The following is a 15,173-nucleotide window of genomic DNA, read 5'->3' on the forward strand; positions in this document are numbered from 1 at the left end:
TAAAACACTGCCCAGCAAACATTCGGACGTTTAATGACAGTTGAACGGTCACAACTGTAAAATACCTGAAATTAAGAAAAATTAACATGACGTCTACTACATTTTCCTTGCCCGGGCTCGAACCTGAATCCTCCGGGGCGAGAGTCACCCGCTCTCCCAGCTGAGCTATGCCAGCAACTACTGAACATCAGACTTTTTTATATAGATAGAGGGTAAAGTGAGGGGTGAACTAACCAATCAGAGGACAGACAAGATCTGCCACAGGCCACGCCTCCAGAGTGCCAAAAGCCCTTACCGCCGAGCGAGCAGGAGTCAGAAACCGAGCGCGCAGAGAGGCTGCCGAGCGCGCACAGAGGCTGCCGCGCGCGCACGTTTTCCTCTGCCGTGTGCTCGTTGACAACGCGCGCACGCAGGTTTGTCACTTGTGCACATCCTTGTGCGCTCACAGACAGTTTGCTCCCTCTCAGTGCACAAATGACCTCTCGCCATGTATATTTGCGCTCGCGAGTCCCGTTCACACGCGCGCCGTGGACCCAATGCGCGTGCACGGGTTGTGGCACTCTTTAAACGCCATAGTTCTGTTAGGACACACATTAATCACAAACATTATTTATTATACTTTGTTATATTTAATGAGACTCCTCACAAACACATTTTGGGAGTTTTTGGTTCTTCTGCACATTCGTTTTATATTGGCCAAATAAAAAAAAAAGTTAAAGCTGTCAATTTTTACAATTATAAATGTTTGTAGCGTATCACACACACATGAACACACACCAGAATGTCAGTCTATCAACAGTTTTATTTGCACACACTCACTCCAGCGTTTTAGATGCAAGTCTCTCGTCACCATGATGTAGAGACTCGCGTCTCCTTCTCCTGTGTATAAAAATGCTTGAGCGCTGATTACTATTGTTCTTCATCTGTAACACAAGACAACATCTTGTGACAATCAACGTACAACAGATAAAGACTACATCATGTGTCACAGGCTGTAATGAGAGAATAAAGCCACGATTATGCTTCTTTGTCTGCGTCGGTGCGGAGACGCGCAAAGCCATTATCTGTCCTTGCAAGGGCTCTCCAGCAGGCTCGCAAGGACGGACGAAGTCCAGTCCCCTTTTCTAAACGTCCGTCAAGTGAGACAGAGAATGCAAGCTTGTGATTGGTCAGGACGCTGCTTTCGTCAACAACATTGCCATTGCACCCTCAAAAACATAAAGAAAGCCAAATACATGAGTAAATAACTCATGAAAGAATAAATTTACATTCAAACAAAGCGCGCCATTGTTTTTCTTGTGAAATTCCCAATAAGTTTCATGTGTCACATGACCCTCTTCCTACTGAAAACACAAAAGTTGGATCCAAGATGGCCAACTTCAAAATGGTCACCATGGTCACCAACCATCCTGAAAAGTTGGCCCCCTCACATAAACTAATGTGCCACAAACAGGACGTAATTATCATGAACCATTCCCATTTTATTAAGGTGTATCCATATAATTGGCACACCTGTAATTTATTTCTGAAGCACTTTGCCACTCAGCATAGCAGCTGACCATGCTGCTGTACAAAACAATTAAAACAGAGAAGTAAATAACAATTAAGAGTACAAACAACAGAATCAAAAGACAGTGGCAGTACAATAACACACACCAAATAAGTCACGGCCAAAAGCACTAAACGTTCAACATTAAAAGCCAAAAGCTAAATAAAAAAAAGTGAGCCTTTAGCCTTGATTTAAACCGAGTACAGGCAGACTGCCTCACTACAAGAGGAAGCTCATTCCAAAGTTGAGGAGCAGCAAAAAAGCATCCAACATTGCTTAAGAAATCTGCAAGATTGCAAGTCTGTGAAAGGTGAACCACATTAAAGTGAGGGACCACTGTAATGAAATGGTTCTTGCATTTGTCTAAAAACCTCCAGCAAAAACACGTTTTAGACCAAAGACAACTATTGGACCATCTGGTTATAGGTCTCGCCGAACCACAGCACTTCCCTGGGTCCTCTATTCATCCTCTATTGTATTTAGTAACAGAACACCACTGGTGTGTGAGTTTCTCCTCTCAGTAATATCAGAGAAGAAGAAACAGCCAGCTGCTACAACTTCAACTTTAAGACAAACTACTAGAGTCCCAAAAAGAAAAACACCATTTGAAGTCACAGACAACAAAACGGCCATTGGTGTTGGGGGGGGGGGGGGGGGGGGGGTGTTAGTCTTACATGACCGTGTTTGCGTTCAAAACCTAGCGTGTTTGAGATTCATTAAACAGCTTTAACCCTTTGATGCATGAATTATGAAATCTTCAACCATGATTTTTTAAACAATTTTTTTCATTCATCTTTAGGTGTGAATGAAACAAATTTCAACAAATATTTTTTGTAACATTTTGTTAATTTACAAATAATTTATTACATGTCCACCTCAGTGGACAGCGTGCATTCTGAGCATGAAATATGTTGGCTTGACTTGCTGAAGTCCAAATGGAGGGGCTCACATGCAATAAAGTCTTCAACAGCTGTGCTTAATAGCAAAAATAAATAAATAACAATTTTGAGTACCTGTCCACTGTAGTGACCATTATGCATCAAAGGGTTAATATGACTTTGTGCAATTTTGAACTTTTGTGCAATTTTGAACTTTCACTGTGTAACTTTTTTCTGCACAACCAGTTTTTCTTTTATGTGGAGGAGGAACACATGGACAAAACAAACAAAATTTTTTGCCTTTAGTTGATCCTTAAAGAAATTGAATAACAAATTTGAATAATTTTCAACGTATCAAGTACTTTAACATCACTAACACTTACAGCTAAGAAAACTTTGAGCAGTGACCGAAAGAACAAGATCGTGGCTACATATGGCCCAAATGAGTTTTCTACACAGGGTGTCTGGGTCCTCCCTTAGAGATAGGGTGAGAAACTCGGTCATCTGGGAGGGGCTCGGAGTAGACCCGCTGCTGCTCCTCCATGTTGAGAGGAGCCAGCTGAGGTGGCTCGAGCAGCTGGTCAGGATGCCTCTTGGTGAGGTTTTCTGAGCACTCCCAACCAGGAGGAGACCCAAAGGAAGACCCAGGACACGCTGGACGGACTATGGTTCACGGCTGGCCAGGAAACACCTTGAGACTCCCCTGGAGGAGCTGGCCCAAGGGGAGAGGGAAGTCTGGGCCACTCTGCTTAGGCTGCTGCCCCAGTACCTTAACCCAAGAAAAGCAGCCAAAAATGGATGGATGAATAAAAACGGCTAAGTTCAGAGTGTGTTTGGCATAACGTTTACTAAAATCTTAATGTTTGTGTGCATTGGTGGACCTGTTTTCTCCTCTAGTCATAAAAAAGTGTATCCCTTTATGACCCAAAACACAAACCACTATCACTTCAGAAGTTAGATTTTCTGCTAACTTGCATTTAAGTGTGACCTATTTTAGCTTTGCAGTAAAGCTGAGTATTTCTGGCTACATGTTAGTGAGTTATATGTAAGTTCTCCATAATGCTTTTATAAAGTATTCTAGACAAGCAAACCTGCAGTGTTTTCACGCAGATTGGACTTGTCCCTTTTTTTATTCAGTTGTGTCAAACAGTTTGTTCTTCACAAACCTTTATGAATATAATAAAGGCCATAAACGGCGCAGCAGATTGCTGTCACTTCCCAGCAATGACATTCTCCCATCTCCTTTCTGTTGTCCTTGTCTTGTTTAGATTTCACTGTGCATTTTAAAGGCAGGCGTTTTTAAAAAGGCAAAAAGCCAAGAAAACAACAATGCAGTGGCTGTGAGACATCCCACAACCCAAGCTAAAGACAAAGATTTCTGATTAGGCATCAGCAGCTGCAAAGGTACTCTCTCTGATTTAAGGCAGACCAGCATTCCCAGATCATTGCAGACCAGATGATGGAGTTCAGAAACCCATGTGGATGCCAGCCTGATTTTTGATCCACCTCTTGCTTAGTGGCTGACTGCTTAGCTGCACCAATCACCACCTGGCGATGCTCTTACCCCAAAATTCCACTATCTCCGCTCCGCTCCGGCATGAACTCTGCAGCAAAAACGGTCCCATTGTAGTCAATCAGAGCTGTTCCACTACTGCGGCTGTGCGGCGCAGTGCGCCGCCCGCCATTCCGCCATCCGGCAAAAATAGGATCGATTCTATTTTTGCCGGACGCCGGAGCACCTCCGCAGTCAATGGACAGAAATCACAACCGCCCAACAGGAAAGGGAGCAAGCACAGCTTCCGTTTTTTCACAATAAATTGATAAGCAAAAAGTGTTTTTTGTTTCATATGCACAGGTTTAGCAACTTTTAACAACTATCAATGGCGGTTGAACTTTAAATGCACAAAAAAAAGCCACAAATACAGTTTCCACTATCAAAGTAGTCACACTTTGTTGATCCAAACACTGCCGATCTCTCAACACAAATGATAGGCAGATTAAACTGTTCATGCCGATGCTTCTCCCACACAACGGGTGTTTGGATCTAACTTCCGTGTTTATTGCTCAGACTGTATCGCAAGATCTCGAAAATCCCGCGCATGTCTGTTTGCGCACCTCAGGTCTCCGTACCGGAGCGGAGCCGTTGTAGAGCGGGTACCAGTAAAAATTGAGTTCGGAAGCGAGCGGCAGCGGAAGGCGGGGGCGGAGCGGAGATAGTGGAATTTTGGGGTTAAAGTGACACTGTGTATTTTCCCGGGCGATAGGGGCAGTACATACCTAAATCATTGCAAGCAAGCAGTATTTTTGTATTAGAGTGGGACCTTACCAACGGATGACCATTAGGGTCAAAAATCCCTGAGAACAACCTCCTGCAAAAGGACAAGAACATCAGAATCCCTTTCATCACCGGCAATGAGTGACGAGGTAAATGTGTAAATCAACAACGTTTATGGATAGATAAAGTTTTATAATCGCTTGTTACAAATCAGTAAGTGCATTTTGTCCTCACGGGCTTCTGTAGAAGGAAACATTGTCTAATATGGCGTCGCCCATAGACTTAGACCCATGTGTTTTAGACCCAATTTTTGAGGTTATATGTTACAAACCAGCCAATATTTTTCAACAACTGGGCTTAATTTAATTCGTTTTCAACAACATTTTGATGGATATTTCCAGAGTAATTATAAAAATATGCATTGTCTCTTTAAATCTTTCGTAGAAATGCAGAATAAATGGTCCAACATGCAGGGAAAGAAAAAGTTAGGACTTCACAAAATGATGGGTTATATTTAAGTTGCATTCCCATTTTCCCCCTCAGCCGCTGAACCAATGAACTGTTGCTTATGTTCATTGCTGCACACTTCAGCAGACGCGCACAGAAAGAGATGTAGACGGGGGCCACTGACACTATCTCTCTACACTTGGCTTTTCCCCCTAAATATTTTACCATTCAGTTATTATTTAGTGCCTTGAATCTGAATGTGTCTCCTCTTGTCTCAGAGACACAAGATAAGCAAAAATAGTAAAAGTGTGACAGAAGAGAACAAAACAAGGTGGAGCTGCAGGAGAAGGCCCGAAAAGGAGAATATTTTTGTAGGTGTTTTGCTAGAATGAAGACACCCGTGCATAGACTTGCCTGCGTGTACCACATGAATGCAGATGAGTTGGTAGAGAGTGTGCCAGGGGCTAACCATGTTGATGGAGAAGACAAACAGACAGACAGAATCGTGTCTTTCTCCATAACTCCCAGATGTGCATCTGTTTCACGGCCATGTTGGAAGAACAGGCTGTGGCTGAACTCAACATTTCCATGTGAAAGACCCACATGGGTACAGACAGTACAGCAATCAGTAAAGACTCATGGGAGGAGGATAAATAGGTTTTTCATGTTTGTCTGGAGAGTTTTTATCCTCAAGCACTTCAAACACTTTGTGAATTACTTTTATTAACTTTCTTAACAGAAATAATTGCATTTGAGCAAAAAGACATTGATTTGTGGCTCTGATTGCATGTTTGTTATATAAAATGCTACGTTTTTCATAGATTGAGAAACACTTGTATAAAGGGTAGGAATGATTCATTAAAGGGACTTTACGGACTTTTGAATTTTTATGCTCGCGATTGCCCCCTCAGGCCAAAAGCGTAACGGCAGCTTCAATAGTAGGCTCGTGCACGAGGCGCGCATGCTGTACGTGCACGCTCCTTAATGAAAATAACAGCTGAGACAGTCCCTTGTGTGTGTGTGTGTGTGTGGGGGGGGGGGGGGGGGAGGACAGAGGACAGGAGAACGCGTAGCTAATTAATTAAATAATTTGGTTCTGTACCTTTCTCTTCAGCACAGCCGACAAAGGTTTAAGATGGGTCAGTCCTGCATGCTCTGATCATTCCCTTCCCTTGCTTGAAAAATTGTTCCAAAATGAAAGTTGAACCCACATCTTTTTTATCCGTGAATTCAATGCCGTTCGGCGAGTCTCAAATAAAAATTTGGGCATCTTACTGTAAAAAAATATACCATTAATGTAAAAAAGAAACTCTAAATAAACTATGTTCACACCCAGAATCAAACCCAGGTCTTCTGCACGAGAGTCCGACGTCTAACTAGGTGAGCTAAAGCACCAGTGATGTGTTCTGCATCTGTAACATTTATATACTTGATGACAGCTGAAACAACGTCAAACCAAAGAACGATTCGGAGCGAAAATGGCTATTTTGTTGCTAATTTGCAGGAAATATCTAGAAAAAAGTTCTACAGAAAGTAGCCAAGGGTCCTCAGAAATGTAGCTAGCTTTGTCACTAGTAGTTAGGAACAGCGACAAAGTGGCACTGCCTCTCTCTCTGCTGCTAAAGCTACTGAAAGCAAATGCTACGGGCGATGCCTGAGCGTGAACGTGCATGAAGCAGCCTGCTCGACCCGAGCAGCTCTCTTTTTCTGTGATTTTACAGAAAAACAGGCAATCACAGTGAAAATGCCAGGGCTCGTTCTACGGGACCAGGGCAATGCAGGAGAATGTATGAAGAAGAAATTTATTATTTCTATACAAGTTTTGGCTGTCAAACTTCCATAATGCCCCTTTAATTGAAACAGACACCGTATGTAATTTATGCACAAAATAATATTTATGTTCAGAATTGTACAGTCTGTTTCGTTTGGCTTCTATGGTGGCGTATAGTTGACCTTTTTGCTGCTGATGTTGTTAAGTGAGACAGCAGGGTTGTTTTTTAGCTGGCCTGCTCAAAGCTAACATGATGCCTGTTTAACTATCCTATGTATTCCTAGGTTGGAACACTTGGTGAAAAAATAAAGTATTGAAATTGTTTCTTCTTTTTAAGCTTTAATTATTGGAAGACCTGTTTTAGATGGATTGATTCCTTTGTAGGAAACAGGTAAAAAGGTGTTTGAACCAAAAATCAGCTGGTGATCAGCATCAACCATCACCTCTTTGTTCTTCGTTTTTACATCTAGAATCCTACATTTGTAAGTTAATCACAACTTAAAAAGAAATAAACGTATTCTGGTAGTTATAGTTCTTTGAGATGAAGCTAAATCAGCAGGTCAGTACAATAATCAAAAATCATTATTAGCCTTCAAAACCTGAATCGATGCATCTCCCAGCCTCAAGATCTGCATTTTAGATCACATTTATGTTTAATTTAAAATGGGATCAACACACACACACACACACACACACACACACACGCACACGCACACGCACACACACACACTTGTATTTATGTTTGTGTGGACCTCCATTGACTTCCATTCATTTTAGTGACTCCACTATGCCTAACCCATACCCTAACCTTAACCATTGGGGTTCTTTTCCTAACCCTAACCTAAACTAAAAGCTAATGCACACCATACTTCTAGGACCAAGTTTTAGGATGCATCACATTGTGTGGACCAGCAAAATGTCCCCACAATGTAAAAATGTCCACACAGTACAGGGTAAAGTTAAAATTTGTCCACTTAAACCGATAAAGACAAGTACACACACACACACACACACACACACACACACAAACACACGTGCATTTGAAGCCAACCTCATTAGCATGTATTCAAACCTGCACAGAACTTGGGCATTTCCATGTTTAGACTAATAACAATTAGACATTAGCTGGACAGCATCTGTTGAGTCACACATTCAATCTGCAGCAAACTAGCCAGAAGTGATGAAGATAAACAAGAGCAGAAGATGGAGCAATCTGCAAAAAGTCTTGATTTTATTGAATTTAGTGAAATGTAGAAAACAGAAGAAACTCCAAATAAAATGTGGCAAATCCTCCACGATTAGAACAAGTGACCATCCAAATATTTGTAATCACATTTAGCCTGAGACGTTTTGTGTTTAGCTTTTATCTTAATTTTTTACTTCTAATAAACTGAAAATACACAAAACAAGTCTGTAAGTCATTAAAACAGGATCTCCAACTGAGACATAGTCATGAAGAGATCCATTAAACATCCGTTTTTAACCCCTTCTTCAAAAGATGTCAAAAGCATACAACTTTTAAACATTTATTTGCTAGCAGATTAAAACTTTAAATAATATTTTCCAATGGTGCCAGATAAATTCTGCTCCTCATAAAAGACAGAGCAGAACTTTGCTTTGGTAAAAAAAATAAATTGCAATCTTTCAGCATGAATCCTAAAAGACAACTTGGAGTGCACCGCCTGCAGACTGAAGGACTGAAGGAGAGGATTAAGAAAGTGTTGTTAGTAGGAAGCAAACAAGTACACACAACATAAATATCTGAATGTCAGACATCCTTCTGATCAGCATTTCTTTACTTTGCCTGTCTTGACTAAATGCAAACATCTATTCAGCATGTAGGTCCGATTTTACAGCTACAGATTAATCCAATTCAGTCAAACATTTCAGATGTGTAGGATGTTGTTTGGCCACCTAAAGATGATCAGAAGTTTAATAATAAACTATTATTACATTTTAACCCTCCCACTGTCCTAATGGGTGTGACCCTGCGAGGAAAGTTGACTATTAAGCAGGGTTGATGGTTTATCCCTTGAGGTCCACGTGGCAGGAGTGAGCACCACCTCACCCCTGCCACGTGGACCTCATGGGATAAACTATCAATCCTGCTGGTCAACTTTCCTCAAGGGGTCACCCTTAAAGACAGTGAGAGGGTTAAACATCATATTTAGTGGATGACTACATTGCAAACACATAATAACATAATCAGAAAATGCCCATAAAGCTGAGGTTGACAATAGAGATGAACACATCTCAGCAACACACACGGCTAATACAAATGTGTAGGGAGTCACAAAGCACAAAGGGGCAAGGGCATGTAGAAAAAAAATAATCACACAGCCATAACACAAAACTCACACACACACACACACACACACACACACACACACACACACACACACACACACACACACACACACATCCTGTAACACTTGCCACACAAATCCAGTGGAACCACTTAGAGCTCTGCTCACCTGGTAAATCAGCTCAGTTTTAACCCTTTCCCTGCCACAGGAGAACAAAGTCTGACTTCTCCACTATAAAAAGTCATGCATGTATATAAAAAAATCAGACATAGGTTTGTAACATCCAAATGGACACGACAGGAAGGGCAGAAAGACGTCATCTGGACCATGACATCCCAACCACACCATCACGGACACACTCCCACTGACTAAACAGTCCGTTTATTACAAGGTCTCTGAAGCAGCCTTACTAATTAGGTTTAACCTTTTTAACCCATTTCCTTGTTTTTGTGTGGTTTAATGCTGATCTTTTTTCTATCTGAAAGACTGCAGTTCAACAGTCATCCTTCACTTTTACTTGGTCAAGGATTAAAATAAGGCTTCCCCTAGTTTATGGTCTCGGTGTTCAGTAGTCAAAGCAGAAAAGGGACAAACAATTAAAGCATTTGAAATGTTTAGTATAATAATATTAATCAAAAAGTGCGGAGCCTCAAGGGGACTGGTTCCTGCTTAGATCTGATCGGGTCCTGAGCTCTACAACAGGTTGCTCGTCTTTTCAGGAATAAGTAAACTTGTTGATATTCATGAGAAGTAAACAAATTTAAAAAATCTGTCCAAGTTGTGAGCCAGAAGAGGCAACTATGCTTCATTTGCAGCTCTGACATACTTACAGGTTTAAGATCCCCGTAAGAGCTTTTCTGAAACCAGAACATGTTTGCATGAACACGTAGGAGCCGAGGCTGCATTGATTCATGGTTGCATGTGGAGCACGAACTCCAAAGCAACATCTAGTGTGTGTTTCCGTTCATCAGGTTACCAGGTTTGCTGCCGATACATGAAAGGTTTTAATTGGGTCCATCTGTTGTAGGCTTCACCTAAACTCTGGTTTTAGATCTTTTATGGTCGCTCCTCTTCTCAGAAGGATAACGACTTCTTGACACCCTGAGTCCGCCATTTTCCACAGTGCCAGCCTCGCCGTGCCGAGCGGACTGTTGGGCAACCTGCAATTGTGCTCTCTATTGGCTGGATTGGCTAAAAGTAAACATAAAGCCAGTGTTGTACCGTCAAAACAAATACATTTTTTTATTCAAATATAGATTTCAAAGGAAATACTGTATCTTCATTCTGCACACCTCTAAACGCCCTGTGGAGGTATCTTTTTCTTACAATATAGCTTTTTTTTTTACTGTGTGGGCATCGGAACGAGCCCTCGCCCCGTGAGAACAAACATCCCAGCTCTAAAGCTGATCTTCATCTGCATACGTCACACGTCATGTGATCAGAAAGCAGAAAATCCATGTGTTAACAGATCGTTTTGGGCCGTTGCTGTAAAAAAAGTGAGGCGCGAACTGGAAAAGCTTCTGCCGATCACAATTCAACAACGGATTATGAAAGAACGGATAACGCTTGAAACGCGCGGATTCTTCCTGATCTAAGAGGTGAGTCTCCACTTTGTTTAGGTTGTTTTGGCGTCGACATCATCCTAGCGCACAACGTTCTGGGACTCTTAATAATAATAATAATAATAATAATAATGCATTGAACTTATATAGCGCTTTTCTAGACACCCAAAGATGCTTTCACACACTCTCACATTCACACACTGCTAGTGATGGTAAGCTACTTGTAGCCACAGCCGCCCTGGGGAGGTCTGACAGAGGCGAGGCTGCCATTTGGCGCCGTCGGCCCCTCTGACCACCACTAACACAGTCAAGTTGGGTGAAGTGTCTCGCGCAAGGACACAACAGCAGAATACCCCTGGCGGGAGCTGGAATCAAACCCATGACCCTCCGATCATGAGGCAACCCGCTCTACCAGCTGAGCTACTACTGCCCCACAGTAAAAACGGTGAAAAATGCAAGCAGCGAAGGGCTTTGCCGATCAGGAAACGGCTGGCAGTGAACAAATAAATTGTTCCATATTCTACTTTTAAAGAAAATTCCCTTTCAGTGTATTGAATTCAATACAACTTTATTTATAAAGCACTTTTCAAACACAAGAGAAACTCAAAGTACTGACAATCAATTTCCCTCTGGGATTAATAAAGTATTTTTGAATTGAATTTGAATTGAATTGAAGTACTGACAAAGTACTGACAAAAAAATCTAAATGAAGACAAAAGTAAACTAAAAAAACTAATTTAAAGGAAGTTTTAATTAGATTTTTAAATTAACACAATAAATGAATTAGGGCATGTAAGGAACTACATTTATATCACAAAAAGTGAAATAAAAAGATGATTAAATGAGTGAACTTCATATTTAAGTTTAGAAATTCAAGCAGCAATTCAATAAATGAAAAGCCCCGCCCATTTAGCCTTTCCCCCTCCTTCCTTCAGTCAGCAGCCTCAAAGCCTGGACCAATAGCCAACTCAGCTCGAGGGTCTGAGGTCATGAGCCAGAAAGCCTCCGTCACACATTTCATTAGGATTATGTCTCCAACATGCTGTTCAATAAAGACTTGCTGTTTTTCTAAATATCTAATGGTCTAACCCTGACTCTTTAGGGCCACCTCCCCATATGAATACTTGTTAAATACCCACTGATCCAAATCAGGTGTGTTGGAGCAGATCATGTCTAAAACTTGCAGACTAGTGGTCCTCAAAAGCCACCAAGGATTTGGGCAAAGAAGTGATATAAACATGGAAGTAATCTACATAAGAAGAACCTACCAGACAGGAGGAAATTAACATTGGTATATTTATATAGATCCTCAAATGTTCATGAGAACCACACAAAAGTAAGGAAATACAGATGGACACATTCTCTGCACCTTCACACTTCTCTGCAGGTCACATTTCATAGCAACACAAGAAAAGTTCTGCTCATGGAGAACAGCTTCAGACGAAGAAGAGGAGAGAAACAGATGGGAAGAATTGGCGGAGACAGACAGGAAAAATGAGATAGGAGCTATCGATTGGTTGGAGTTGGCTCAATCTGCTTCTGAACTTTATCACAAACGCTGAACATCACAGCAGGAAGCTCTCTGATATCCCTCTAAAGGAGAGAACACAGGAATGCTCACTCACTATTCTTCATTCACATCTCCTTCGTTTTCATTTTTTCCTTCCACCCCCAGCAGCGCCTTTTAAAAGAATATTTTCCTGCCTGCAAAATCTTTTTTTTCTTCTTGCCTCTTAGATCTTTCACTTTCTCCCTTTGTCTTCCACCTCTCCCCGTTCCTCCACATCTTCTCCTGCAGCTGGCTTATTAGCATTCTCTCTGTACATGTAATTGATTCCTCATGCCTTCCTTTTGTGAAAATGTCATTCATAATTCTATGTGATAGCTGGCTGGCTGACGGAGCGGTTGGCTGTCTGTCTGACTGAGGCAAAGTGGCCGCTGACCCATTTGTAGCACATACAAAGACACCGACAACCAAATCTGATTATAGCAACCAGATCAGGGCTCCGGTGAAACAACTGGCCTGAGCTTAGACCCCGTCCTGAGCCGTCATTCATCCCTCTGGGCTCGTCGGTCAATGCAGCCTTTACTTTACTCTTTAGTACCTCCAAAATTCAGAGTTCAACTGAAGGAGGCTGAAGATGAGTTAGTGAGGAAGCACTTGTGCACCCACCGCCTTTCTTAATACTAATGAAAGGGAATTAGGCACAATTGCTCAATCTATTAACCCTCTCAGGCTCCAAATAAGTTTTGATAAAAAGACAAACTACTACGTCCTTCAGGGGTACTTCTGAGTTAAAAAATGCTCATGAAATACGCATGTGGAGTAACCAGGTAGGTAGGTTTTAACTGTTGCAAATCTGCAACGCCTGCCTCCAGAGGATTAAAACTGTGTGTGTGCATGTGTGTAGCTGTTTCACAACAGACATGGGCAGACAGCAAAGAGCTTACACACACACACACACACACACACACACACACACACACACACACACACACGCGCACACACACACACACACACACACACACACACACACATTAATGCAGTGACTTAACGTGCACGCTGAGGAGAGTAGTTTGTGCCACCCACACAGCCAATCAGCTGCAAGATCTCATAGACACCTGGTTGCAGCTGACATAGTGAAGTGAAGTGGATGTGTGTGTGTTAGGGAAAAAGTGGAGTGTGTGTGTGTACACGCATGTGTGTGCGAGTGTAACAGGGATTCTCTTAGATCCAGTTCCCTCTCATCATGTCCTCTCCTCATGTTGCAGTGCAGCCAATTTATCTACACAAGACAGGAACAAGTGAGACAAGCATGAAAAAGACAGAAGACAGAGAGACGTGGACTAAGTGAAGACACGAAGCAGAGAAAGCACAAGGTAGTCTCAGGGTATAATGAAAAAAACGGAATGATCAGGACAGGAGCAACAGTAAGAGCAAAATTTGAAGAAATAAAACACACTTATTATGATTGAGAGACAATCATGGGAGGGAGTGTGTGTGTGTGTGTGAGTGTGTGTGTGTGTGTGGGGGGGGGGGGTTAGACGTGGAGACGTGAGGTGGAACTTACCGGATGCCTGCCCTGAGGGTACATGATCCCAGGAGAGGAGAGGCTTCCAGTCCGTTTGATGGCCAGGTTACTCCCCTGGCCCTCCAGTCCTCTGCCCTCCACCGGTTACACCCCCCCACCCCCCCGACCTCACACACACACACACGCGCGCGCACACACTCTGTGAGTAATGGCCCTGCTTCTTGGTTAGGCTGAGGACAGCAGTCTTGTCATTCGTCTCTTCTTTCTTCTTTTATCTTTCAACGCAAATTCCTGTTGACACACAACTGCAGATCAGTCACTCTGTCGACTCGTTTATCCAACAATGTCATGATAAAACGGAGCTCCCGACTTTGCCACCTCCTCTTCCAGTGAAATCCAAGTCACTTTCTCCTCCCCTTTCTTTCCACCTCCTGCTCTTCCTTACAATGTCTTTCCTCTGATCAGTCGAGGTCTACACACACTGACATGACACTGAATTTAGTCCAGACAGGCGCCCCTCTTCTACTTCTACTTCTCTTCCTCCTCCTCCTCTTCCTCTTCTTACTCTTTTCTTGTCTTCTCCTTGCACCCCGTCACCCAGCAGTCCAATGGCGAAACACACAAACATAAACACTCAGCTCAACCAAATAGTCCTCTTCTCTGCTTTTTCTTCCTCTTCTCTCTCTCTCTCTCTCTCTCTCCCCCTCTCTCTCTGACACACTGAAGCCTTGACTGCTGCAGCAGAAAAAAGGAGAGGAAGAAGGAGGAGGAGGCAAGCGGTAGGGAGGGAGGGAGTGGGAAGGAGAGAGTGAGAGCTTTGTTTTTAATCTAAATGTGGAAAAAAACGCAAGAGGAAAGCAGGAAAGAACAGCAGGTCAGTGGAGGATCCAGCGGGCTTTTCAGCAGCAAGCCCTAGACTGTAATATATTGTGCCTGTTGGCTTCAACACAAACAGGACAGGCTGCTAAAGCTCCTCTTAAGGTGGAACTGAGTAGATGGAGGCGACTGGTCTCACACACACACACACACACACACACTGAGGGAGAGAGAGGGAGGCAAGAGATGGATTCATTTTCAATTGTGGTCAGACACACAAAGCAATCAGTCACGCACAAAGACTGCACAAAAACTGATAAGAAACGAGATGCAAAGACACCCATGTGAGAATTTGTGACAGATACGTGGACACGTTCAAAAGAAAACACATAATGCATGCACACATAAAACAGTCACAGAGTGATAAGTTTATTAGTCAGCTCACACTTTGCATTAGCATGCATCTGAGATGACAGGGTGGTAATCCAATGATGTCTAATTGCAAAAAATCCCAGTTTAAACACATTTGGGTTACGC

At 42.5% G+C, this 15,173-nt stretch overlaps 1 protein-coding gene across 2 annotated transcripts in view; it reads right to left on the bottom strand.

Moving 5' to 3' along the window:
* tle2b (TLE family member 2, transcriptional corepressor b) overlaps positions 1-14,002 on the bottom strand; it is a 113,129-nt gene extending 99,127 nt beyond the window's left edge. For both annotated transcript variants that reach the window (XM_070554130.1, XM_070554129.1), the window contains exon 1: positions 13,860-14,002. In XM_070554130.1, coding sequence (XP_070410231.1) covers positions 13,860-13,883 — 24 coding nt within the window. In that variant the 5' untranslated portion in view covers positions 13,884-14,002. The remainder of the gene's footprint in view (positions 1-13,859) is intronic.
* Between the last annotated feature and the right edge of the window lie 1,171 nt (positions 14,003-15,173).

The sequence above is a fragment of the Nothobranchius furzeri genome, chromosome 8 (genome assembly GCF_043380555.1).
Source record: "Nothobranchius furzeri strain GRZ-AD chromosome 8, NfurGRZ-RIMD1, whole genome shotgun sequence".
Lineage (NCBI taxonomy): Eukaryota > Metazoa > Chordata > Actinopteri > Cyprinodontiformes > Nothobranchiidae > Nothobranchius > Nothobranchius furzeri.